Source organism: Bombus huntii, chromosome 9 (genome assembly GCF_024542735.1).
Source record: "Bombus huntii isolate Logan2020A chromosome 9, iyBomHunt1.1, whole genome shotgun sequence".
Classification (NCBI taxonomy): domain Eukaryota; kingdom Metazoa; phylum Arthropoda; class Insecta; order Hymenoptera; family Apidae; genus Bombus; species Bombus huntii.
In genome coordinates this window covers 14,997,822-15,023,081 of record NC_066246.1, presented here as the reverse complement: position 1 = coordinate 15,023,081, position 25,260 = coordinate 14,997,822, and the positions used below count along the sequence as shown (strand labels likewise).

At 35.1% G+C, this 25,260-nt stretch overlaps 2 protein-coding genes and 1 long non-coding RNA gene across 26 annotated transcripts in view; 1 reads left to right on the top strand and 2 right to left on the bottom strand.

The window, feature by feature from the left end:
• The window catches only part of LOC126869783 (phosphatidylinositol 4-phosphate 5-kinase type-1 alpha-like), a 40,185-nt gene extending 27,114 nt beyond the window's left edge, over nt 1–13,071 (bottom strand). For 3 of the 23 annotated variants that reach the window (XM_050626747.1, XM_050626737.1, XM_050626745.1), the window contains exons 1-11: nt 12,320–12,762; nt 11,330–11,364; nt 9,348–9,476; nt 8,821–9,069; nt 8,498–8,650; nt 8,255–8,419; nt 7,959–8,174; nt 7,656–7,882; nt 7,430–7,565; nt 7,199–7,286; nt 3,198–3,272 (exon numbers count right to left, since the gene is read on the bottom strand). In XM_050626747.1, coding sequence (XP_050482704.1) covers nt 3,198–3,272; nt 7,199–7,286; nt 7,430–7,565; nt 7,656–7,882; nt 7,959–8,174; nt 8,255–8,419; nt 8,498–8,650; nt 8,821–9,069; nt 9,348–9,476; nt 11,330–11,364; nt 12,320–12,431 — 1,585 coding nt within the window. In that variant the 5' untranslated portion in view covers nt 12,432–12,762. Of the gene's footprint in view, nt 1–2,786; nt 2,799–3,197; nt 3,273–7,198; nt 7,287–7,429; nt 7,566–7,655; nt 7,883–7,958; nt 8,175–8,254; nt 8,420–8,497; nt 8,651–8,820; nt 9,070–9,347; nt 9,477–11,329; nt 11,365–11,961; nt 12,071–12,319; nt 12,821–13,009 lie in introns of those variants that run through there. The other 20 variants (XM_050626736.1, XM_050626744.1, XM_050626733.1 and 17 more) reach the window with 19 other exon arrangements.
• A 9-nt stretch (nt 13,072–13,080) lies between these two features.
• On the top strand, nt 13,081–24,948 carry LOC126869804 (D-xylose transporter-like). 2 transcript variants are annotated; one of them, XM_050626814.1, is made up of 13 exons: nt 13,081–13,608; nt 13,682–13,805; nt 17,290–20,010; nt 20,111–20,329; nt 20,621–20,783; nt 21,063–21,184; nt 21,253–21,497; nt 21,810–21,952; nt 22,372–22,546; nt 22,649–22,763; nt 23,031–23,190; nt 23,300–23,427; nt 23,496–24,948. In XM_050626814.1, the coding sequence occupies exons 3-13, from the start codon at nt 19,944–19,946 to the stop codon at nt 23,543–23,545; spliced, it is 1,587 nt and encodes a 528-aa protein (XP_050482771.1). In that variant the 5' UTR covers nt 13,081–13,608; nt 13,682–13,805; nt 17,290–19,943; the 3' UTR covers nt 23,546–24,948. The 2 variants fall into 2 exon arrangements, with proteins under 2 accessions (XP_050482771.1, XP_050482772.1); XM_050626815.1 differs by lacking the exons at nt 13,081–13,608; nt 13,682–13,805 and adding an exon at nt 16,687–17,220.
• LOC126869838 (uncharacterized) overlaps nt 23,406–25,260 on the bottom strand; it is a 67,025-nt gene continuing 65,170 nt past the window's right edge. The window contains exon 3 of the long non-coding RNA XR_007691023.1: nt 23,406–23,537. This is a non-coding gene — a long non-coding RNA (uncharacterized LOC126869838). The remainder of the gene's footprint in view (nt 23,538–25,260) is intronic.

Sequence of the window (25,260 nt, the reverse complement as noted above, 5' to 3'; positions counted from 1 at the left end):
AGCTACGCTTCTTTGATCTCTCTACGTTATCGGACAGGGGTAGGCACAAACGAAACTACTACTGCAAAACGAGGAATTATCCTCGTCTGTTTATCTAATCTCCTCGCCAATGTCTACGACATATCGATAGTCAAGCTGACACAACACCGAAAGCTTTTCTATTTTTCCCTCTTACTATCGATCTGACCGATCTAAAAGCGAGAGGGCCTTTTAGTCTTTCTATAATCTTCAGAGAGTTAAAGTTACGTGTGTGTCACTTGTGCTACACGCTACATTTTCTTTGTTGTACATGTCTCTGTATGTACATACAATAGCGGACAGAGAAAAGTTTAAAGTTGCTAAATATGCTTGTATTAGTGACTTTCCTATTAAATATTTTTTACTATTGTACGTTGCTGACTATCGCCTGTTCTTGTCAAATACGATTTCCTTTTGTAAAATTATGGTAATTTCCATACCATTTAACTGGTTTTTGTCCGTTACTATATGTATATATATATATATACGTACATGGACACAATGGCGACATATCGTGGCGAACAGACGTTCACAAATGTTCGATCGATCGCGATCGGTGAACATTTCTAATCGCTAGAACACGCGTGACCACGGCTTCTATTGGTTTCTATCAGACTGTATCGCTGTATACGTTGTGTTCAGGTCTGATTAGAATCCGGGCAACAAAGTTAACTAGAACGAGCCCGCGAGTCTCGACAATGTGCTACGGATCTCTGGGAAATTATTCTCATGTACGGGAGAGAAACGAACGGCAGAGCTAAGGCACGCAACCAGACGTTCTTTTCTTTTCTGCAGCATCGTTGAGTCGATTATGGGAAGAATTTTCTCAAACGGTTTCAATTGCACCATAGAAATAGTGTTCATGCTATTACTTCTCAGCGTTTTTCTCCTGTGTAATTGATAAATTCATGAGAAATGCAGAAAAGGATACAATTTTTGTAGAAATATTATTGTATAAATTGCACATGGTACTATTTCTTATACGTAATATGACGGTCTAAATGGATTTTTGAAATTTATTTTTGTCATGGAACAAGCTATGATTAAATAGCTATAATTTTCGTTTCATCGTATGAAAGAGGTTGTTGACAATTATTGAATAACATTCGATGCATTGGAGTTCTTTGCTGCTTGTTATGCCTTTAACGTTCAAAATAATAGAAATTTGTTATCCGATAGATGTGTCATAGACTGTTGAATTCGTTTCGATAACCGCTTTCATATAATATACAAAGAATTATACGTAGCTGTATCAATAACATCCATAGTCTCGTCATTACGACTTAAATCATGATTTAAAAAAAAATATATATTCGATCCATTCTATATTACTTATCATAAGAAATACTAAATTGCACCTTGTCCTCTTCTATCTTCCGTCATAGATTTATCACTCATAAGAAAAACCATAATACGTAATACTGTGAACACTCGGTGTAACTCTGTAATTTTGTGATTGCAGCAAAAATAAGCGAATAAAGGCGCACTTAACACCGTCGTTCTGCTTTTCACAACACGCATACGTAATTTGAGAGTATCCTTCGATATTGGGTTTAAATTCGTGGTTATCATAGCTAAAAACGGGCTGATGTGTGAGTATGCGAATATATATAGTGTGGATTATGTTCTAGACAAAAGTGTTCCTAACGAAAATTCGGATATACGTCATCTAAATCGGCGGTACGATAATAAAAACTCGATCGCGATTATAAATGGGATCGGATAGTGGTTCCTTAGATGCTTTTCGAGAGGAGGGTGACCTAGATTCTGGCGGAGAAAAAGGGTCATTGATCAAGAGTTGGGTGATTACTTGGTGTACTTGAAAAATTGTGAACGTGTCGAAGCTTAAAAAAGAAGGACGGAAAGAGAAAAGTGTGAGAAAGTGATAACAAGAAAGGGAGAGAATTCGAACCAGGCACGCAGACCTCACGATGCAAAAAGCAATAGAGAAAATCAGAACGAGGGCGGAAAACTCGATCAAATTTTTTCTACAACTTCTGCACTCCTTTTTTTTGCCAACTATACGAGATCATTGAAAGTATTAAGTATGTCTACAAATACATATATATAAATTATGAATTTATTTTTCAAGCGTGGAATACGCTTTTCTCGATATAATCAGCAAAGATGTTCGGAGCACATTTCACATATCCAATGTATAAATTATCTAAAATTACATTTGCAATATCAAACGTATATACATGTGTTCACATAGTGTTTGAAAATTCGGTTAGATATAAAAGAGAAAGACAATCAAAGAAGCGTTGCAAAGATGAATTCTTCGAGTGTAAATTTTCTATTTGGAAAAGAGTGTCTAGTTATGAAAGAAAAAAGTGACGGTGAGTATTGAACACTGGCAAGATACAAAGAGAGATTAAAAGTAAAGTAACAAGGAAAAGAAAAATCAAAAAGAAGACTCCAAATCCACAAACAATAAGCATATCACAGAAGATTAACATTATATACAAAATTCAAGGGAAACAGATTGCAGTTACACGCAATTCCATTTGAATGTAATCGTTTTAAAGTTAAGATTGGATAAAAAAAAAAAGAAAATAACGGTTGCAAAGAAAGCATTATTTTACATTTACGATCTTTCTTACTTACAAGTAAATGTGTGTAACATCTTAAATCTACGATTCACAAATGCTAAAAAAAGATTGGTTTCACATGCCAGACAATAGATACAGGTATGATCTAGGAAAAACCAGTACTCTGAAAGTTCTACGTATCTGTGGCTACTTGAATTTCAATATAGAAAAACTCACTTTGAGCAAAGACTGTATTTGCGAAAAAACAGAAAAGCGCCTAAATTAGTTGAAACTCGATCAGATACAAATAGTTCAGTAAGTATATAGAACAAAGAAATATAAAATAAAACACAGACCAAAGGTAAAATCGATAACAAAAAAAAAAAAGAAAAAACAGCAATATGACGATAGAAAAATATCGTGGAGCAATTTAAGGGACTCGAAGGAGCAACAAACCAGATCGACACCAGAAAGAGAGAGAAAAATGTGTACGCATTCAAGCATATATAAACGATCGACGTTAATTTATTTAAGAGAGAGACACAAAAAAAAAAGAAGTTAAAAAAGACGGAGAGTTAAGAGAGAAATAAAAAAACACAACTATACGTACAACTATACAAAAATGGACAGACAGACGGACGAACAGACAGACAAAGTTACCTATGTAGCTGGTGACGAGGTTACGGAATTTGCGATGATTCCCCTTAATCTCAGGCAGGTCCACTTTTGGTATTCGATTTTCGAGTTTCGATCGGTAGCAGGTCAGATCAGGTCATTGGGGGTTGACACGAAAAGAAGTGCACGGGACACAGAAACATCAACATTTAGCTAACTCCGTACTTAAACATCTTTTATATATACCGGAATTATTAAAACGATCGATAGATCATAGGGACTGTCGAGAATCAAAATAGCAACATAAAGGAAAGCGTGGTTTACGGTCTTGCCTCGAAATAGAATCGTAGATCAGAGAGAGAGAGAGTGTATGAGAGAGAGAGACAGAGAGACAGACAAAGAGAGAGAGAGAGAGAAGGAGAATGCGATGGTAAAAGAGTATCATTCATGATCTTGTAAATTAAATGATTAAATGATTAAACAAATAAATACAGTGTATCGTTTATCTTTTTATATATCCTATCTTGAGTTAATTTACATTTCAACGATTGGAGATTCCCATCGCGATGAAAGCTTGATTATTCGAACGTGTAAATACATTTATTTGATCTTATACGTATATTCTTTTCACTTGTGAAACTTTAATTTATAAAACGGTGATCCGAATATCAATCGTATGGTAAGAGCACGGAAACACGATTTGTTTTTCATTTGAAATAGCGGCTCGTTAGTCCCACTAACGTGTTTTTCAGGGAATAACTTTCTGTTTGTGGCGTGAGTTCACGCATCTTAAACATTACTTAACTAATTTCAACGATGTTAAGTCCAATTTGATTTACTTTTAATTCAGCTATAATATCTCACGTTATGTTCACATTGAACGAGGTGATTTTTTAAGAACATGGATTAATAATGGTGCCGTAATAAATAGATCGCGTAATACAAACAAATTCCACGTTTTCGTTCGAATAATCCACATTCCCGTAAGAGATATCTATTAGTAACGTATCTTCAGAACGAAGTACAAAACTTATGGTAATTCAAATAAATTGGTCATTTCGATCGAACGAAAGATCTACAAAAAAAAAAAAAAAAAAAAAGAAAACAACGGGATGGAAGAATATTGTTACAGTATCGAAAAGATGACGGAGGTAAGAGGGATCGATAGAAAATCGTCTCGTTGATCTTTTTGTTCTTTCATGAATTCCGTACTTTAGTAGGTGATCGCATCGCAAAGTACACGTGGTAAACAGGTGGCGATTAAAACCCAAACGTATATACGTTTAAACACAAACAACAAACACATCGCATGATATGCTATTTAAGACAGTACATAAAGTGTCACGCGACGGTATAGTGCAGAAAATAAAATCTTATAGATGAGCCCATGACTACGATGAAGGAAACGTGAAGAGTTATACTGGACGACGAGATAGTGTTTGATAATAGTATACGTTGCAATAAAGCAGTAATATAGCGGTGATGGTAATGGTAAATAGTAATGGGAATATTAATCGATAAAATAAATGTCGGTAGGTAAAGAAAAAGAAATTATAAAAGCAGAATGATAAATGACGATGAGAGAAAAAAGTGACAAAATAAAATATAATATGTACGGGTAGGCTTTATAAATGAAATGAAGTTGTAAACAGCGAAAATGTTTATTGCAAAATATATAAATATGTACATTGGTGTCCACGTTGAGCTGATAGCTGAATATTTTCACAATAAAAAAGAATGTGTATCTACTTCTACCATTTAATTCTCTCTCACATTCTCTCTCGTGTACTCTCTCTCTGATACATCCATACCGTACTAACTAGCTTTGCCAAAATATACTCGACTATACACGCCGTAAAGGATTGTTTTAAACTTTACAATGGATCGCACAAAATTATTTCATATTGTATAACTGTCAGTGATACTTAAAAATGATTACAGTAAATATGTATATAAAAAGTGTATAATCTTTCTTCTTTGGAACTGCATATCATTAACAAATTTCACAATTACTAATACTATACGATTTTTATATTTATTATTATATAGATTGTTATAAGAATTTTGTGCGATCTATGACATTGTTTTGATAGCAGGCTTCAGCAAGTCGTCAGTGATTGCTCTGTCGCGTGTTCGTAAAATAGAAACCTCTGTAATCCCGACCCATTTACTATTTTGTACACTACTAGGAACACGTGGATATAGTTTTACAAAACTTTGGCACGTTCATACGATAACGATTAAGGAACTTCGACGATGGGAAAACTTGACTGAAAATCACGTAGGGCATATGTCGTTAAAGATTCTATTCATATGGGACGGTTACGTTCCAGAGTCAGAAATGTCTTTACGTTAAATGTTACGGAATTGTCTTCACAATGTGCGCTTCCCACAAAAAACTCATGTTTTATTATCGATTCGTCTTTTCTTTTTTCTATATATGATTCGATCGTAATCGCTACTAGTGTTTCTCGAGATGCTTCGATAATCTACGTGCGTTACTTAGCAAAATTTTGCTCGACATTAGCGGAATTACTAGCAACAAAATACTCAGCTACGTGTGTGGACACCAGTGGATTGATTACTTTATACTCGTGAAAAATGGCATTTTTACTAAACATCTCAAGATAAGAAATGATTGTTCCCAAAACGAAATGCGAAGTGAATAATGAGATCGAATGTTAAAACGAGCAAAATAATGAAAAACGAATTGAAAGAACGTTATGAAATTGAACGAAATTAAAAAAATATTAAGAAATATGTGTGCCGTGTTAGCAATTAGTTACACCACAATACAAAACCCAAAAGTGACCAACTGACATTCAATAAATCCAGGATATTTGACCGATAGCGTTGCTTTATCAAGGAGATGCAGGTATCCGAAAAATCGACGTCGAGGCTGACAACTACATTCTCCGAACATTAATTAATATTGTCACATATATACTATACGTACACATAAAACACAATTTCATTTTAAAAACTTTCCTAAAATTCGATATGAGACGCAGTCAAAAATGCGTACATAGTTTTCGGATATCCGCACGGGATTTATCGCATTCTCTGCTGTCACTTAATTACCTTAAGTCACTATTACGAATATTAGAATCTTTTTGGACGGCTAAATTTATCTGTGATAAATAGTATGATAGAAAGAAATTGATATTCGCTCATTCTCGCTTCGAATAGCTCTTTTCTTTTCCCAGTGGAAAAAAAAAATCGAAAATAGACCGAAAAATAAAAATAATGGAATGATATGTGTAAATGGAATCGATGGAACTAAAAATTTACATAATCGAATGATCCGCTGATAATATGATTCGATAGTGAACTTATCATGCATTACGAACAAATAAAATAATGTTTCACTGAATCGAATAAATAAATTTAAACGTTCAGTGATAGCGCTTATATAATAAGAAAGCTAAAAAATATATATAATTATACGTAACTCTAGCTTATGGCTTACGGTTCTATACAAATTGAAATCTTAAACAAGATCATTACATCGCTACTTAATTGTAAATGGCAGAATTATGCACGTAAATATATAAGTATCATACATTTTTGAGCGTTTTACCCTTAGAAATTTAATTTTTCCGAACTCTCGTTCACCCCCATTTACCTATCCATACATTTAAAATATATTTCAAAGATTTTTTCATTTTTTTTTTTTGTAAAAAGTACTATGCGATAACATTGTATTGTTTATAATGTAGTTGAATCACAGTAATTGATGCTATTACTATAAACAGAAAAATTCAATTAATCACGTTCAGCTGGTGATAAAAATACTTGTCGTTATAATTTCTACTTAAAGCTTAACATTTTTCTTGTACTTAACGCTTTATACGACATATAGCTAAATCGATTTGACGAGATACTACGAGAAACGTCAGTCAATATTAATGAACCCAAAAATATAACGGTAAGTAACTCATTAAAAAAATTGCTTACAAATTAAAAATGAGCCTTGTTCAGTGTTAACATTGAGGTCAAATTTGTTAGAAGAGGCTGATTAGGATGGTACTTACGTGATGGTATTTTCTTGAATACTGTCTTCGCCATGAAATCTTGGAAACGTTGCGCGTAAAAACCTGGCCGATGTACAGACACAGTATCCTGCAAACAAAGATAGTTCACATTTTTTAACATATATACAAAACAGTAAATGAAAATGAATGGCAATATAGTACGTTTATTTATAAACAATCATAGAAAGATCGATCATCATAGGAAAAATAAAGGAGGTCTATAGAACTTACACCATCGTGTATCATTGACTTCCAAGTATGTTCTAATTTTTTCTTAAGCCTGTAACTTTGCAAAATATCAATAATACCAAGGAAAAGTAGAAGGCGTTCGCCGCGGGCATTACGAGCAGGAATTCCACCTGGACTGCTAGGAACACGAACATAATTAAAATCACGTTACTAGAGCACTCGTTTTGTATACAATCGTCGTGCGAGGAAATGAAAACACGATACTCACGGTACATCGTCCTCCTCGTCTATCGGCTCGCTTTCAGCCTGAATACTCTCCATAGCGGTACTGTGCGCAACCAACCTTTGTCGATTTATGCTTCGTGATCGGTTCAGAGCGCTGGCTCCTATTCTGTCCTCTCGTTCCCGTTCTTTTTCTGCTTGAGTAAGTGCTGTACTCTCACCTCCCACTTCGCCAACTTCTTCCTCCGCACTCGCTGATAATCTCTGCTCCTGCTATGACAGAAAAAATTGTGCTTTATATCCTTGATAACGAGTAATAATATTTTCGTATAACTTCTATTATATCTACCGTTTTTTCTCTTGCAGCCTGGTCGAGGTTATGAAGACCAACGAGTAAAGAGTAATCCATGATTTTAAAACTTTCCAACACCCGACAATCTCTTTGAATAGTTTTAACTAGGGCACTATACGTGTCCGCCTCCAAAAAGATCCCTTCTGGATGGTGTTCCATGAAATCTAAATCTTTGTATGTTGGAGAAGATTTAGATCTTTCTGATTTCGATGCCTACAAATCACAGGAATATTTCATTACATTCGTTGGAAAACTGTTCACAAAGCTGATATAAATATTTCAAAGTTATGAACCTTTCTTTTGTATGTTGATCCTTTTAAGTCATACTTTTGATGCAATTTCACCGACGAGGGCAGAAGATTATTCATAGCGACTAATCTAACATTTTTACTATTACACCGATAGCAATATAATCCAAAGAACTTTGGCAATAATGTCCTTGGATTTTGATTTAGATTCTACAAATAAAAATTGTTTCTTCAATGATAATCTTTGATATAAAGCTACATTATATTTAAAAAGATATTCGATCTCACCATATAATATCCTGGAAGAAGCGTCTGTAAAAATTCTCCTTCTTTGTGTTGTACAGTCTTTATGATGAACTCGTCATCATCTGTTAGGTAAAAGATACTTCCACTAGCGCCGGGGTTTGATAATTCGCGTAACGGAGCGCTACACATCGACATCTGAATATTCAAATGGTGTCGTTAGATGTACGCTAATTAGCAAACAAATAAGACGATGACCGTTTACGGGCAGAAACATACGGAATTTAAAATCTACTGTATTCTTTCTTAACTCATTTACGATAACAAAAGAAAATAACACAAATATACGTAGACCAATTTATATTTACCAAAAAGTCATCCGGTTGAATGCCAAAGAGATCCCGAAAGTAACGAAATGCAATAGGTGCGTAATTTTTGAACTTAAACTCCGAAAAATGATGAGCTGGAGTGTGATTGGATCCCTCGCTCGGGAAGTTCGTCGTTTCTACAGTCATGAAATCTTGCATCAGTAAATCACGCTCTGGTTTACTAGCCAAACCACCGACTGCGTGTTGGATGCCTAGCTGGATGGAGCCCATGATTTGTGTCGTTTGGATCTACACAGTGAATAAAACACAATAATAAAACTTAGTTTAATTTGACCCTGAGTTTAATGTATTTTTAGATTAATAATAATTTTTCACTTTTGTTGTTATTCATCAAGTTCATGTTCCAAGGGAATGTGTTATTATTAATCTTGGCATCTATTTCCTTTCTAGTTATCATTTTAACAATAAGTTGCTTAATGGGTTTTATCTATTTATCCTGTTACCTTATTTTATCAGACTATTTACGAAACGATAAAACACGATATTTCTGTACTTCTTCAAAATACCTTTTTGTACGTGATTTCACCTCCCACTCCAACTCTCCTGTGGCCGATCTTTCTCTCTCGCTCCGATTTGTTCCTCGACACCCCCACAGGGGTCTTGGGCCCCGCGGTGCCATGTTGATTTACCGAACTCTGTAAAAAAAAAAGATGCGTCATTCTTTTCTAACACTACAAACATTGTACATACATCTCTAATCTACAAGTTACGAAAAAAAATTCTACTCGCCTGTATTTAATCACGGAACTAAATGTTAAAATATGCTAAAATTAGTGAATAATAGATTAGTGAACGAAAGCTGAAGATATGGATGTAAATGATTAATCTCGAAAACAAGATAGCGCAGTAAAATTACTTTACTCGCGTTCACTTTGCCCTCCATAACCTCAACGCTTAAAGATTCTTTATTTTAAGTTTCTCTTAAGTTTGTTAAATGGGAGCGAGCTCGAACGTCGCGTCGAATGTTCACTGTCCACCGAGGCGCGAGAAGAAGCACCGAAGAAGAAATACACGGGCATGCGTCATTCGAATGAATAATTACACAACTATTCTTGCCTCTAGAGACCGGTGGTACACATAATACAACTCATCGCAAGATGAATTCAACCATCTTACTGAAAACGTTGCTATTTCGAATCAATGATTTCAATTGTCGGAACGTTCGCGCGCGTTTCTTCCCAGAAAATCTCGGCGAACGTTATAATAGATGATAATACTCGATAAGACAACGATATAATCGATCTGAGAACCAGCGAGTATCTGTCTCGTTTATCGACTATAGTCGCGATACGCATCGAAGATAAATCGATTAACACGTGCTGGCGCGAATATGGAATCTTCGATTTTGACAATCGAAATGTCGATCGTGAATGAAACGGATGATGAATGGTTGTATGGGCTGTATAATCGAAAAGAATCGAGGCGTTCTGTATCGATCGATTGTTCAGAGATGACACGAGACGCGGCAAAATTGACATTGTTGAGTGAAACGATGCATTCAAATGAAATAAACATGTGAAAATATAGAAGCAGCAGAGAGATAGCGAGGATTTTTCTTACATAATGTTCACCTGCATCTGTGAAGCATAGTTCCGTGTTTGAGAACGTTACTATGTTACCGGGCGCTGATTCTTTTTTTGCTTGAAAATAAATTGCACGGGATTCAAGCGTTTAAACATGCACGCGCGTTACATGATTAAGGAGCGCGTTCTTTTATATAACGTTCTATTACATTTATTGCTTGTTATATTATAACACCAGTTTTAAATGAATATTGTTCTCATTACTTAAAATGCTTTATATTTATCATTTCGAAACTGCAGAAAACTGATCGTTTTTGTTTTTAATTACTTCACAAGAGCCTGTATAATATAATTTTACTTTAGAGGTATAAGAAAATTCCACATACTTCAATATATACACAAACCACTCACAGGTTAAAGTGATTAACTCGACTTTTTGAAATCTTTGAAATTTTAGTAGCAAAGTATTGATGCTTATCTTATATAATTTCATCAATATTCTTTACTTTCTGCTTTGTGGAGTCAATCGATTTAGCAAATGTGTGGTTCGTATCTTAAAAAATGAAAGAATGATATATAAAATTAACGAGGGCAGTATATTTAGAAGGATTTTGCGCAACATTAGTTTCATATGATGCAAATTTTCATATCTCGTATATATGACCTGCACTATGATTTGTAAACAAGAATTTTTAATAATTTAATCGTTGTTAAATTTATAAAAAAATAAATGATTAGAACGTAAGGATGATAGTCGCCAAGTTGGAAGTTGCCACGAGAATTTTGATAGCGATGCCTACGTAAAAGTGTTTATTAGTTATCTCCGGCTTTCGTCCATCGTATACTGAGTTAGAGCATGCAAGTGTCAATGTTAATATCTACAGAACGCGCGTGGAACAAAAATTTGTTCACGGGTATCACACCGTATCGAAAAAAAAGGCGAGATTTGTGCATTTTTTACTTACCTCAAATGTTGTCACCTTATCCCCTGTAGATTTACCTGTAACAGATCGAAAACAACATGTTTGTTATACGAAATAAGGTCACGTAACAGTCGATTCTCGACGTGCACACCGTAATATATATATGTACACATATTACGTTGGCGTCGGAACGAACGAAAGTCCCGTTTCTAATGTGAGTAATATCGAAGGAACCATGCATGTAAAGAAAGAAAGATCGCACGCTTAAAATGACCAGCCGAGTCAATCGCGTGTATTCCGGGAAAGAAGCGAGAAAGTGGAACGTTAACCGAGTTCAAAAACGAAAGTCGTGCACACGGTGATTGCGACGCGGATTCACTATTGACATATGTAAGTCTTAGTACCGTTGCTCCCGTTACCACTAAATTTCAGCCCCTGTACAAGGCTTCACAAGGTAGATTCATTCAACTTTTTTCTGTTTGAGAACTCAGTTTTCCACGTACAACTTTCATTCATACTCGGACCGATGTTATTTTCGTGAAAGTTCATTCGGTAGTCGTCTTCTTTGTGTTTGTAACGCGATAGCGGGAAGAAAAATTAGTCGTACTTTCAAGGCGTTTTAAAAATGATTTATAAAAAAAAAATTTGGAGAAGTATGTCTAACAGATAAGTACGATTTTTAGAAGCTTGCTGCCACTATACGGTACGACTGGCGACACCCATCAGCTGTCAAATAGCGAACTGGATTAAGCACAGTGTAGCCCTGAAAGAGCATACTGGGTTGTCCGGTTGGCGACTTAACAAAGGACGGAACGTAGTGCGGGCATGCGGAAGCGAAACGAAAATCCGATCGGGTAAAATCGATCGATCACGCCTATCTCGTCACGTCTCGCGGCGCAAATGCCCCGCACACCGCGAGAAACGATACCCGTCGTTATAGGCGTTTGAAATCGCGTTGCTTTTATAGGTTAAGTCGTGACACTTGTCCGAGAACTAACAAAGGAGTTTTAACGTGGATAAAGGGCTACTCACTGTCCTCGTCCGCGTACTGTTCCGGTCTGAGATGATCCTCCGTGGCCTGTGCCGGGCCAGAGAAGCTTGTCTCGACCACTTCGATCACGTCCACATTGTCGCCTGAAGCCATTTTGTACGTACGTGCCTTCTTTCAATCGACCGAGCGCACTGACTCACGTACGACGACGACGATCTTCCTGACAGTTTCGCGAAGGCACCTCCTCTGTCGTCGCTTTACATGGCAGCATCTTTCGAGTTCGAGAAACACGGCACGTTCAAGCCGACATATATGTAACGCGCACTCCCTCACGAAACATTTTTACGTTTCACTCGCGTGTCGATCGTTTTACTACGGTGGAGAAAAAATATCAATGATAAACGGCCTCAAAGGCTCTCCAGCTCCGGGCTGAGAACACCCACGAACCTCGAGAGCGCCTCCGGCCTCCCTCTGCTCTTCGTCTATTGACCGGACGCCATCTTGCCCAGATTTCACCGCCATCTAGTGGAAATACTTGCAAGCTACACGTACAAGATGTCTTTATTATAATCGCGTGTGTTTAATGACTTATAGTTTACATATCTTTGTATATGTATGTATGTAAAATGTTATCAATTTGGCAAGTTGAAGAAAATAAAGTGAATAAATTAGCGAATGGTTGCTAAAAATAAAAATTCTGTTTATAACATGTTCTCGTTTTAGATATTTACCTACGGTAGATCTTTCGCCGTTCGAAGAAGTGTTATTTCAGTGAAAAATCTTGAATACGATTCGATGATCATATCGTGCTAGAAATAGATATTGTCTCATGAGAGATAAAATAAAAAATAAATATAAGTAATTAATGACAAACAATAAGTCTAATGTTGTGCAAGTAAAGGTGAAAATCTGTATCTACATGTCTTCCATCAATGAACACGTGTGGCATTAAACGACACTAGAATTACGATAAAATTGTTACGTGTACGAGATTAAAATTACATTACATTATATGCAGCATCATGCATGACACGCAATTTATATCGATACATAATGAACCATAATTTTTTTATATTTTATGTTGCGATTTGGAAACCACACAACATTCTATTTTCATTTCTGTTTACAAATAGAAAGTTTCTATATTTGTGCTTCTAAATTAATAACACTGAATATAGCGATAGATAGTGACGATATCGATCTTGAAATTGACTGCGATTTGCATTTGGTCACGCGATGAAGAGGTAAATTCTCAGTTGCCGTAAAAGCGATTTCTCATTTCTTTAATTAGCATTGATTGTTAACATCAGACACAGCAATGTTTGTAAAAGTAAGAACTTTATTTTTTTGTAAATAAACTGCACACATTTTTATATACCGGGTATCATTCTTATAAATTCCAGTCATATCATGGTTACATTTAAGTGGTCTTCCAACAAGATTCAAATGCAACGAATGATCCTCTTGACCATCATTGGTATGATTTCATACGGAATATTGAAGGGTCACATGAAATACGAAAAAGAGGTAACCATATCATTTCGAATCCTATAAAATTACAGTCCCTGGTCATCGAATTAGAACCATATGCACTTTTCTAACTGTAATATGTCTTATACATACACACTCACACAAATTATTTTTGATTGTCCAAATTATTAATACATATCTACACGATTACGAGTATTTCATTTTATTTAATTTATAATTACACCATGTCAAAAAATATTTTGGTATTCCCAGGTCAGGCAATTCATCTGACTTGAATGCCATTGACAATTTCTGGAGCATAGTTAAATTATTTATTCATCGTTGACCAACATATTTAGCAAAACAATAAGAATATAAAATATATAACACAACAATATACATGAAGCATACTGTAATGAAGGTAAAGAAAGAAAACAAATTATCAACATGTATGTGTATATAAAAAATCGCAGTAATTAATAAATTTAGCTATTAAAATTTGCTCATGCAAATTTCAATTCGATTAAAAAAGCGAGAAATACAGAAAGTTTCGAACAGTTTTAATTCGGTGATCAGGAATTGCACTTTTTTTTATTTCCCTTCATGCAATCACCACTCACCTATAATTGATTAATTAGCTCCTAATAATAATAAAGACGTAAACATCAGTCCCTAAAGAAAATTGCAATAGGGAAAGAATAAAACATGCCATGCGAGTTTAACTAAGTTATGAATCATCGTTCAATTTAATTGTTGGCAACTCGCATTATCGGAATGACTAGCTAGCATCTGACGTCATTAATTCATCCGCTCATTAGGGAGCGCATTGATCGTGTGAAGTGTTTTACATAGAAGTTTCGTTTAAGGCTTGGCCAGATGGACGAGATTTATAGCGGGCAATGCACAATTAATTATCATACCGTTCGACGAAACTTTCTTGATTCGGTTCGGTGTGTTTCCTCGGTATTTATCTCTGATTCACGTACTTCTTTGGTATTCGCGTGTGGAAAATCTAACACGCCCCAGCGTGGTTGCATCGCTGATCCAAGTTCAGATATCAGATGTTTATATCACGCGATGCGTTGTACGTATTTGAACCGCGATTTATATAGCGCTCCCGTGATACGACAATTAAAATACATACTGTCACAATGCGCGTTACGATACGCACTCAACGTTGAATTTCAGTCAATGTATTCATGTAGGTACATACATATAGCGACTTGTGAATTTATATACTTGAACATTCACTATAGAAAACTTTTATGAATATATCGTATATTCAACGTTTTGAAATTTCATGAGTACTGTCGTGACTATATTGATTAAATTAGAAAAACATTTCTATAAAAATTGCAAGATATTTATTGCAAGTGTAATATATTTTGCAATGTATTATGTATATTACTAAACACATTTACTATTTAGACATTAATGTTTATGTTAATATCCGAAGTTTTTATATCAGCGTAGAAAACTCTTCTTGATTTGATTTCTAATTCAGAAATTGCGGGATTTAAGCATAAGGAGCGTATGAGTAACAAACTAGTTCGTAAAGATTTATAAAATAGTGACTTTTGATAACCAATTTAATCGCGTTACAATATATTACTATACTTATCTAAAGACTAAAATCATTTCAATTTATCTTTAATTTTCTAATTAAAATACATCTTGTCAAAAATAACTAAGCATCCGAATACTTTTTAACAGTAGTATATACATATAACGAGGCCAAACAGCGATTCGATATTCAATTAACAACAGGAAACGGATGTGTTGAATTTATTTCACGAATTTTTCAATCGATTTGGCTTTAAGAAACAGAAGGCTTTAGTCTACTAAAGAGATGCGTGACGATACTCTCGATATAAGGCAATCAGTCGTTTTTAGAATTCGAACAGGTATATTTTTGACCTGATTTAACGACTCTATAAGATAACGCGATGTCTGGTGATCAGCCGGAGGCGTGAATCAATTACTTTTTCACTTTATCACCGGGAAGATGCACTACTCTCTTCGATATCAAACTTCTCATCGATTACATAACGCATTATCGTTCTTCCCGTATCTGACCGAGTTTCCTCTGGATAAAAACCAATTATCGCGGCGTACGATTTCTGCCTATATTAATCGTCCTTTACCGCTACGAATCCCGCTAGCCTCGATGCCGGAGAGATCGCAAACAGTAGATGAAAATCTATCGCGGTTAAATGGCAAGTAAGCGAATTAAACCGAAAAACGCGATAATGTTCGTATACGTACGCGCGTAGATCCGCAATAGTTACCCATACAGCATGTTTCTGAAAGTTGGCTTCAAACTTCAGGAGTACGTATACGGTAAAATTTAATAAGTATGAGTCGAACGAGGAAGTTATACGGTGTTTTCATCAGCGAAATTCATATTATTTATCTCTGTCTATAGCATACGGTGACTCATGAAAATACATGAAAAATTAGAGAAAATTTCTATATACGTATATTGTATGTATTATATAAAATATTTAAAAATTTCATTGGTAGTATAATGAGACGTGGCTATCATGATTATGATGACATAATTTGACATTAATCTGGAGATGTATACAGAAGGTACACGATATTTAATTACAAGGAAATTTTAAAGTCTTTTATGTAACACACATAATACAAATAATTTCACGAGCTACCGTTTGATATGATATCCATTCACTGTAACAGTCGTATCAGCATGTTTTCTCATTGCAATTAACTAAATAATGTAAAAGTAAATTATGATATAACTGTGAAATATACGCGCGCGAATGCTATAACATTAAAGTGGAAAGCATTGTTATTTTATTACTGTTACCAACAATACGCGGTATCAGTACAATTATATAATAATAATGTGTTTATTACGCTTAATCTAATGATTTATGCACGATAAACATGCAATGAAGTTTCTTATGCTTTTACAATCTCGCAGTTGAAAAAGTCTTGTACATAGCTAACAAAACTAACGATGTTTGAACCAAAGCTTATTAAGACTTATCTCTGTTATAATCAGAACTATATACTTCTGAAATTCGGTATCGATTTTCTGAAACATCCTGTACAACACGGACAGTACCCACGAAAAGAAAAGAAACGGAAAAGGAGGAAAGGACGTTTCCTATGTGTTCTCGATCAAACGTGTTCTTGCTATTTCGCATTAATCCGCATATTCCGTGCTGATTGACCGTACCAGCGTTGCGAGATCAATCAGCTCGATTATTAAGCTGTCGATATCTAATCAGCAATGACCCTACTTCGGTAAAAGGGTCAACTATAGACGTGGTTATCCGTGCAAATACGTATGTATTGCAATGTTATGCGTTGTGTGTATGAAGAACGACGGAGCCCTCGTTTCTCGCGTCGTCCAGAAATCGTTCGAACAGCCTAAAAAGCAGGTCATTTGTCACGCAACGTCGATTCGGACGAGCCTTAAAAACAGGAAACTTTAATTAGTTCGGTGAGACGAGCTTTGTGCTCTTACGATACGGCCTGACCTTGTAACTCTTTTCCCTCTTTCGCGATCAAGGTGACGGAGTACATGAGCTCGTTGGAATATCGACAGGCGAGAGAAGCCAGCCATGACTACAACAAGCAACGGATGAAGAACCAACAACAGCTTTCGTCCGATAAGTGTCCTTCTGCTACGGATTCGAAAAATACTAATGGTTTTCCGGAAGTTGATCAGAGTTCACATGGAAGATAAAATCAAATGATTTTCTTTCTGATTGTTATACGTAGAATGTGTTGATAATATTTATGCTTGATATTTTACTCCTCGATCAACTGATGTATGGGTATATTGGTATGTAATGGTGTTTGAATAAAGATCAAAGAGATAATAGATAATTATGCTGCGAGTATAAAATAGCATATTAATATAATATGCTTGGCAGAGGCATTCTGTTGAGTCGATGATCACGGTAACGAAGAGCTAAAGGTAAATTTCATTAACCGCCTATCAGATTTCATGTTTACAGGCGATGATTCCTAGAACTCGCATAAACTAGGTAAACAGATATTGGTAAAACTTGCCGCTTCGAAACTAATTAGACTTCGTATTGAAGATAAGAAGCGGAAATGTATAGTTTATTTTGTTTTCTTTTTTAGGCAATAATGCACCTAGCATATATGGATTATGAGAAATGTTCTGTTTTTATTTATTGTCAAATCAAAGTTAAATAGTAAATAGTAAACAGTAAACAGTTCACGATGTAGTTGTATAGTACGGTGAATATTATGTTAAAGATATAAAATATTGTAAAGTATTGATTAACAATTAAAGATGTCAGTATTCTTCCAAATTCCTGAGAAAAAGGCAAACATGGACAAGGGCCGTTTTTGTTGCGAGTCGTTTAATCAAAACGGCTATCAGAGGAGCGTCTAGTATCCAAAAGGAAGTAATTGTTTTAAGAAACGGAGAAAAGGAAAGGGTAGAAATTTGACAATAAATCTACGAAACGATGGAACTTTTACGAGTACTTGGATTCTTTGACCATCGCCAATCGAGATTCCCGTGAAGACAATGGCCGTTAGCTTCGCAGGAGTTTCGGCCGTTTTCAACGAGTATCTGGCTGGTATCGCGAACGTAAGGTCAGGGTGGACATGATATTTCCTGTATCGGCCGCAAGACAAAGGAACAAAAGCTGCTGTCAAAGTACGCGAAGCGTGTAAGTTATCACGAGTTAAAAGGAATGGCCACCAATTTGTTGATCGTTAACGCGAAGTTAACTAACTGCATTGCTAATTACGGCGAACAAAGCGTTCTTCTCGTTTTCCTCCTCTGTTCCTCTTGCTTCGAGGAAATTGATTTCAGAAAATATTCGATTTTTTGCTCTGTCTTGATTATGATACAATTGAGCCTCTCAGAGGCCTGACTGATCGATTACATAAGCCCACGATCAATATTCAATTCAAACTTTTATAAGAAGAATCATCGCAATAAGATGACGTAAATCGTAAATCATGAGAAATAGTGTTTATAACATCATCGCTTCTCTATAATATTTAATTTATAGACCTGTTTGAGCTGTTGTTTGGACAGCTTGATTGATGGATTCAAAAATTCCATGCGTCTCTATTCCATATGAAAGGAAAATTTATCTGAACAAACGCGACGTAGTTAAACATGTTTTTATTGTCATACGATACGTTCTATGATTTACTATATCACTATATGACACAATCGTTAGATATGTTTCGCAAAATAATCTCCGATAAGCGAGAAAGGTCGTTGAAATCATCCTTTCCAAGGTGGCGCAGAAAATGTAACGTGTTCTTTTGTAATGTTTGCAAGAATAAGTGCAAAGAGCATTGTTCTTTCAATTAACGAATCAGTCATTTAAGAAAGGAGAGGAGAAATGATAAAGAAAATGAAAGAAAATAATAAGAATTACAAATATTTGATATTACTTCTTTATATTCTATTATTTTTGCTCTCTTTTCGAACAGCAAATTCAAAGAACGGAAAAGAATAATTTAATCGATAAAATCGTCTGTTTAAACCCGATGGGTTTTGCCTTAGTAACTTGGCGTGCAAGAGCAAAAAGATAATTGTATAATTAAAGCCACGTGAGTCGCGCGATGCTGGCTTATATTACGTTTGTGGTAGTTCTATTTGTATTGTGATCCAATTTAAATAAATGTTCAGAAGTTATCTCCAGTTTATGTATATTTCGTAAAAATAATGTAAAAATATACTCAATTAGTGGAGTATAAATATTTAATTATCAACCTGGAATTCTGCACGTATATCAAATTAATTTTAATGAAAAAAAATGGAAAAAAATAATTAACGAATGTTGACATGCTGAGATAGGTCAAACTGCTGATTACTTTTATAACATTTATTATTCTTTAGTTGATCGATCGAACGATAACTTTACATCTTAATTCGATATGTAATGCCAGTGATGAACTGCTGACGGTTATTTACATAAAAGATAAAACTGTTTGTGAATATCTGAGCCAGTGCACGTGTTACGGCAACATTCTATATGGCTTTCATCAGTTCGTTTAATTTAAGCCGTTTTAGGAGATGCGTGTTACTGTCTCCGACACATTTCTCCGACAGAGTGAAATAGAAAAACGTATACACCGATTCATGTAAAATTCAGAGAAAGGTCCATAGTAGAAATCATCTGGTACACATAAAAATTACGACCGGCGTGGAAAATTATAAAAATGCCACATAGAGTTAGCATCATTGCTGTTCCGGATAAGCTTACCAAAGAGCATAGAAAAGATTCAAGTAAGTTTTTCTCATGGAGAACAGTTTATTTAATCGTATCGTTTTATCGTTCAAACAGATGCTTCTTAAAAGAACATTTTGTCCAATGTATGTCGAACAGATGAAGCGAATCAAAAGAAGAAGTCTGCGGATTTCGAGACAGCCATTGCCGCAGCTGGTTATGGAAAATTTCAATATCTTCTGCTACTGGCGATTATTCCAGTATCATGGGCAACCAGTATCGACAGTTCCAATGTAGCGATGATTCTTCCCTCTGCAGAATGCGATTTGCAAATGACATTCTTTCAGAAGGGTGTGCTAAACGCCATCATATACATAGGTTTGTATTGTAACTCTGTCAAAAAGATTTTGTTGCGACGATCGCAAGTCCATTCCTTGATATATTTGTTTACTCAAGTAAATACCATGATTAACATAATTTAAAAACTGTATAAGTATGTAGTTAACGTCAGTCACGTGAGCGACTAGTTACTTGATTAAATCAATATTACTGGTCGCTACAGACTGTTCTTATCCCACTTCTGCTCGATCAGGGCCAACTAGTACGCTAAGTCTAAAATCTTAGTGTTCATAAGAATATATGTTAAAGGCATTTATTTGAAACTTTTAGGAATGATTTCTAGTGGTTTTCTATGGGCTTACATAGCGGATGTTAAGGGCAGGAGAGCCGTTTTTCTTTATGGCTATATAGCTGATGGCATTTGTAACTTCCTGTCAGGGTTTTCACAGAATTTTTGGATGCTTGTATCTTTCAAATTCCTTAGTGGTTTCATGTGAGTTTATAACAGAGATTCTAAATTATTTGAACCCTTAATTGTCAATTCGAGTGTTTAAAAATAATTATTGGATTACGGATAACAATGCAAGGTCAAATTTTAATTGACGTAATTAAACAATTCGGACTTGAATAAATACTTGTTTCATTTATAAAATATTGCAGCAGATATAAAAAATATTTTAAAGTAATTTCTTTTAATATTTAAATTACTTTTTACACTTAAGTTTCTCACAAATACATGAATACGCACAGTGTAATAGATATTGTACGTTAGAATAAGCGGTCCCCATGCTTCCATCGTGGCCTACACTTCGGAATTTTATGGAATAAAAGAAAGAGGAAGAATTTCATTGATCGTCGGTTTTGCCATTACATCTGGAAATATCGTAAGCGCAGGTGTGGTATATGCGAGTTGACATCAAGATAAAACGCTTGTTTATATGTCAGATCACTAAATCTTGTAGTGCTGGCGTTCATCATCATTCCACAACGCTGGTCCATCGTCTTGTGGGACGGTGCGTTTGTCTACAATTCCTGGAGACTTTTTCTTTCCATCTGTGGAATACCAACATTGATCGGTGTTAGTTGTCTCTTCCTGTTTCCGGAAAGTCCAAAGTTTCTCATGTCTCAGGGTCATATGGAGGATGCGTTGAAAGTTTTCAAGATAATTTATAGCATCAACACGGGAAAATCGGCGGAAGAATATCCGGTGAGAAGTTTGAACAATTTATTCAGCTTTTAAATAATTTAACTCACATATGTCCAAATCTTTCGTGATGTTCTACGAAATACTATTACATTTTTCTTTATTTGATATCTAAAATAAATATATTAATTCAATTTTTGTACTGCTATTAGCTAGTTTCTAGAAATGATCATTCATCCCAAGAATCTCTGTGCGAACAGTGCTGCAAAAACCCTACAATCATCTTTTTGGAAACACGATAGACATATTTGGATTAAATAATACATTTTTTTTAACAAAAGATTTTATCAACAGTGTCAATGTTTTCTGTTTAAGATACAATATTTAGAAAACGAACTTCCTAAAGAAGGAAATGATAACGACTACGATGGAAAAATAGAGAAGAAGGCAATTTTCTTTACTCCACATTTAAGTCGAATTCTCTTGGTCACAGTCATGCAATTTGGTTCAATGTACACGTGAGTATCTCTTTTTAATGTTTTGAAACGAATTAATATTACATTAACTTTGGCGTAAACACAATTATCCGTGATCGGAAATTGTGTCACAAGGAACTTTGCAAATGGGTTGTTGTTAAAAAGTAATTAGTAGAATGAAATTTTTAATCGATTCATTTTGTCAGAATGACGATGTTTGTGACGAACGACCTTATTTGCTTTATCTATAAATACTGACGTTGCGTTGCTGTGTTCAGTAAAAGACGTAAACGACAAGAAATCGAGAGGTGACGTTTATCAAGACTGATATGAAAACAGTAATCGTAAAAAAATCCACGAAACGTCAGTGAGGAAACAATCTTATCAAAGGACGACATTCCAAGGAAGAAGAGAATACAAATTGATATTAAGTAAATCTTTATACGTTTTTCATTTTACAGAACCAACACGATTCGTATGTGGCAACCTCAACTTTTCACGATACTAGGAAATTTCGATCCAGTGAATCATAATCTAACAGAAGCACATAAATCGACATTTTGCGAGATCTTGGATTTCTTCTCTGTCGTAGACGAAACTTCCGTAGCCGTTGAAGACAACGTGAACTGTACAAACGTGGGGCAGCCTACTTAGCAAATATTTTTTCATCGTCCCTCTCAGTAAATTTTATTTCTCCTTGTGTTTATCTGATTACATAATATTCTTTGAATTTTCTAGATTGTCGTGAATGAGTCTGTTTATGTGAATACGATAGTTGTAACTGCCTTTGGAGGCATTCTTATTTTATTGAGTAGCTTTCTACTGAATATTTTGAAATACAGAATCTTACTGTGTAAGTACTTATAATGAAAATTTTATAGTCTAATTATAGTAAAATCTCGATTATCCGAACTGTTTATGGCACACGCTCAATAATTTCGCTTTTGTACGAAAGATTATTCTCATTTTGAGATATTTGTAAATATCAATATTGATCAAATTTTTTACTATACATTATACAATTCCAATAATCAGTATTCTGGTAATCAGTGTATTATACGCTATTGTATTATATTTACACATTTCGCGCTTAATTGATAGTATTAACGTATGATTATAGATATTTCTTACGGAGTAGCATTCTTATGTATAATTTATCTGAACTGGTCGTCTGACACATTACTAACACTAATTTTGACGAGTGTGTTCATTGGATTGACAAACACTACCCAAAATATAATTATTGCTGCAACCGTTATTATGTTTCCAACTTCTCTAAGGTTAAATATAATAATAGTACCAATTAAATAATAATATTAACTAAGGTATTACTATAGGAACATAAAATTCAGAATTTCAAATTAAATTAATATCTTCCATTAAAATTAGAGCGATCGCAGTGAGTCTGGTGATGTCAGCCGGAAGAATAGGGTCGGTGATTGGGAACCTTCTCTTCCCAATTTTACTGGCTCAAGGATGCTTCGTACCCATGATCCAGTTGGCGTGCTTGATATTACGTAAGTTGCCCTCTCCCGCTGTCGAACGTGTCTCTTTTTGAAAATACTATAACTCTTCTTTATTGTAGTTTGCTTCATTTTAACGTGTTTTCTTCCGTCGACCAAGAAAGCTAAATAATAAGAAATACGTAAGATTGTGTTACGATATTTAAGCTTCTCTGAAAGAACTTGCCAATAGAGAAGTTTTTACGTACATACACATACTCTAACTACGAATAATAGATCGCATCGCAGATAGCCTACAGACCTCGTTCTCCAACACTAAACCAAGGAATTACATGTATACTCATCCTTGAATCATTCTAACATGATCAAAATTTCCAAAGCGAACCATGATACCTTTCTTAAGACTCTGATATGACTATAATATTCACATTAAGAATAGACAAATTTCAAGAGGATCAAAAATGTAGGAACATTCACAAACTTTGAATATTTAAAAAGTAGGAAGATAAAAGTATCGGATAATTAAAGAAAGACATAAATAGATAAATGAATGATATCAATAAGACGAAACGTACAAAATAAGAGGATAATAGAAAGAAGGATCTATCGAAGCAAGGAAGCACGCGTTCGAAGGCGAATACAGGCAAAAACAACGACAACGATGTTTGTTAGACAATGAAAGGGTGGGATGTTTCCAGTTGGACACTCTTCACGGTCACATTTTCAGGAGAAGATCGATCTCAGTTTAAAACAATGATCGAGCGCGTCGAGGACGAACGCGGCGTTCCTCGCCCAGCGTGAACACGACGCTGCTACGGGGGCCTTGGGTTTCACTTTCGACACATCCTGGAGAGCCCTCCACGCTGCAGCCTTCACCCACATGCTCGTTCTTCTCGATCCCCCGCGTACAACGGCTCCGTTCAGCCGGCGTTTCGTGTGGACGCGGCTTTATCGCGCGCCCGGGATCTCGACACCTTCGCGCTAGCCACGTTGATCGAGTAATTACGCGTGTCCATAAAACTTACCGCGCGTATTACAATGGAAGAATGGGAGAAAGTCAAGGTATCGAATTGATTGCAACGTGACGTTTTATTTTGTCACGAGATGCAGCGATGATGCTTGATATTTGATTTTGGTTTTTGCTCCTTTCGTTTACTTAAACGGCAATCTACCTGTGAACTGGTGCATTCAAATCTCATGCATATATTTTATATTTACTAATAGATTGCAGATGGTAGCGTAGGATTACATTTTTGTGAAGAATTTTGTTACGTTTAAAGAAACAGAATGTAAGAGAAGATTTGTTTCAATAAATATTATGGATATTTTATATATTTTTGTATAGGATTGTACGTATTTCGTGTATTTTTGAACAATCTAATTTGCCAGAAATGCTTAAGAAATTATGTCTATGTTAATGTATCAATTGTATCATTAGTTTGATCACAAGAATTACTAGAGAAATTCATATTATACACTTATGTAATTCGATGTTATTTCTGTTTATTAGTTTAATTAAGACGTTACAGTTACGATCCTTGTATCATAAAATAAAAAGAATATTTTATAGAATAACTAGATTAAATTTAATAAGGCTAACGGGATACGAATGGCAATAAATGCTACTCGTAAAAAGAAATTAATCTTGTTTTACTTGAGCAAATACTGCGCCTCTTGCGCTATTGATTCACAATATTATCTTTTAAATAAAGCACAATGAGGTTCAGGGAACTCGTTTACAGCTATGCGTTCACTTGAACCGCATACTTTACTTTCTTTGTCCTAAAGTAACGAATGTAAGGCTTTAAATGGTATTACACAATAATACCACGAGGAAAGAAATTGCTGGGGTAGAATGTGGAGTTGACTGGCGCAGTATACGTTTCG

Bases quoted from the DNA above. Each gene is read 5' to 3' on its own strand.
- LOC126869804 (XM_050626814.1), top strand. From the start codon at position 19,944: ATGCCACATAGAGTTAGCATCATTGCTGTTCCGGATAAGCTTACCAAA. The intron at 20,011-20,110 runs GTAAGTTTTTCT...TATGTCGAACAG, and splicing joins AGAGCATAGAAAAGATTCAA to ATGAAGCGAATCAAAAGAAG. The intron at 20,784-21,062 runs GTGAGTTTATAA...ATTGTACGTTAG, and splicing joins AAATTCCTTAGTGGTTTCAT to AATAAGCGGTCCCCATGCTT.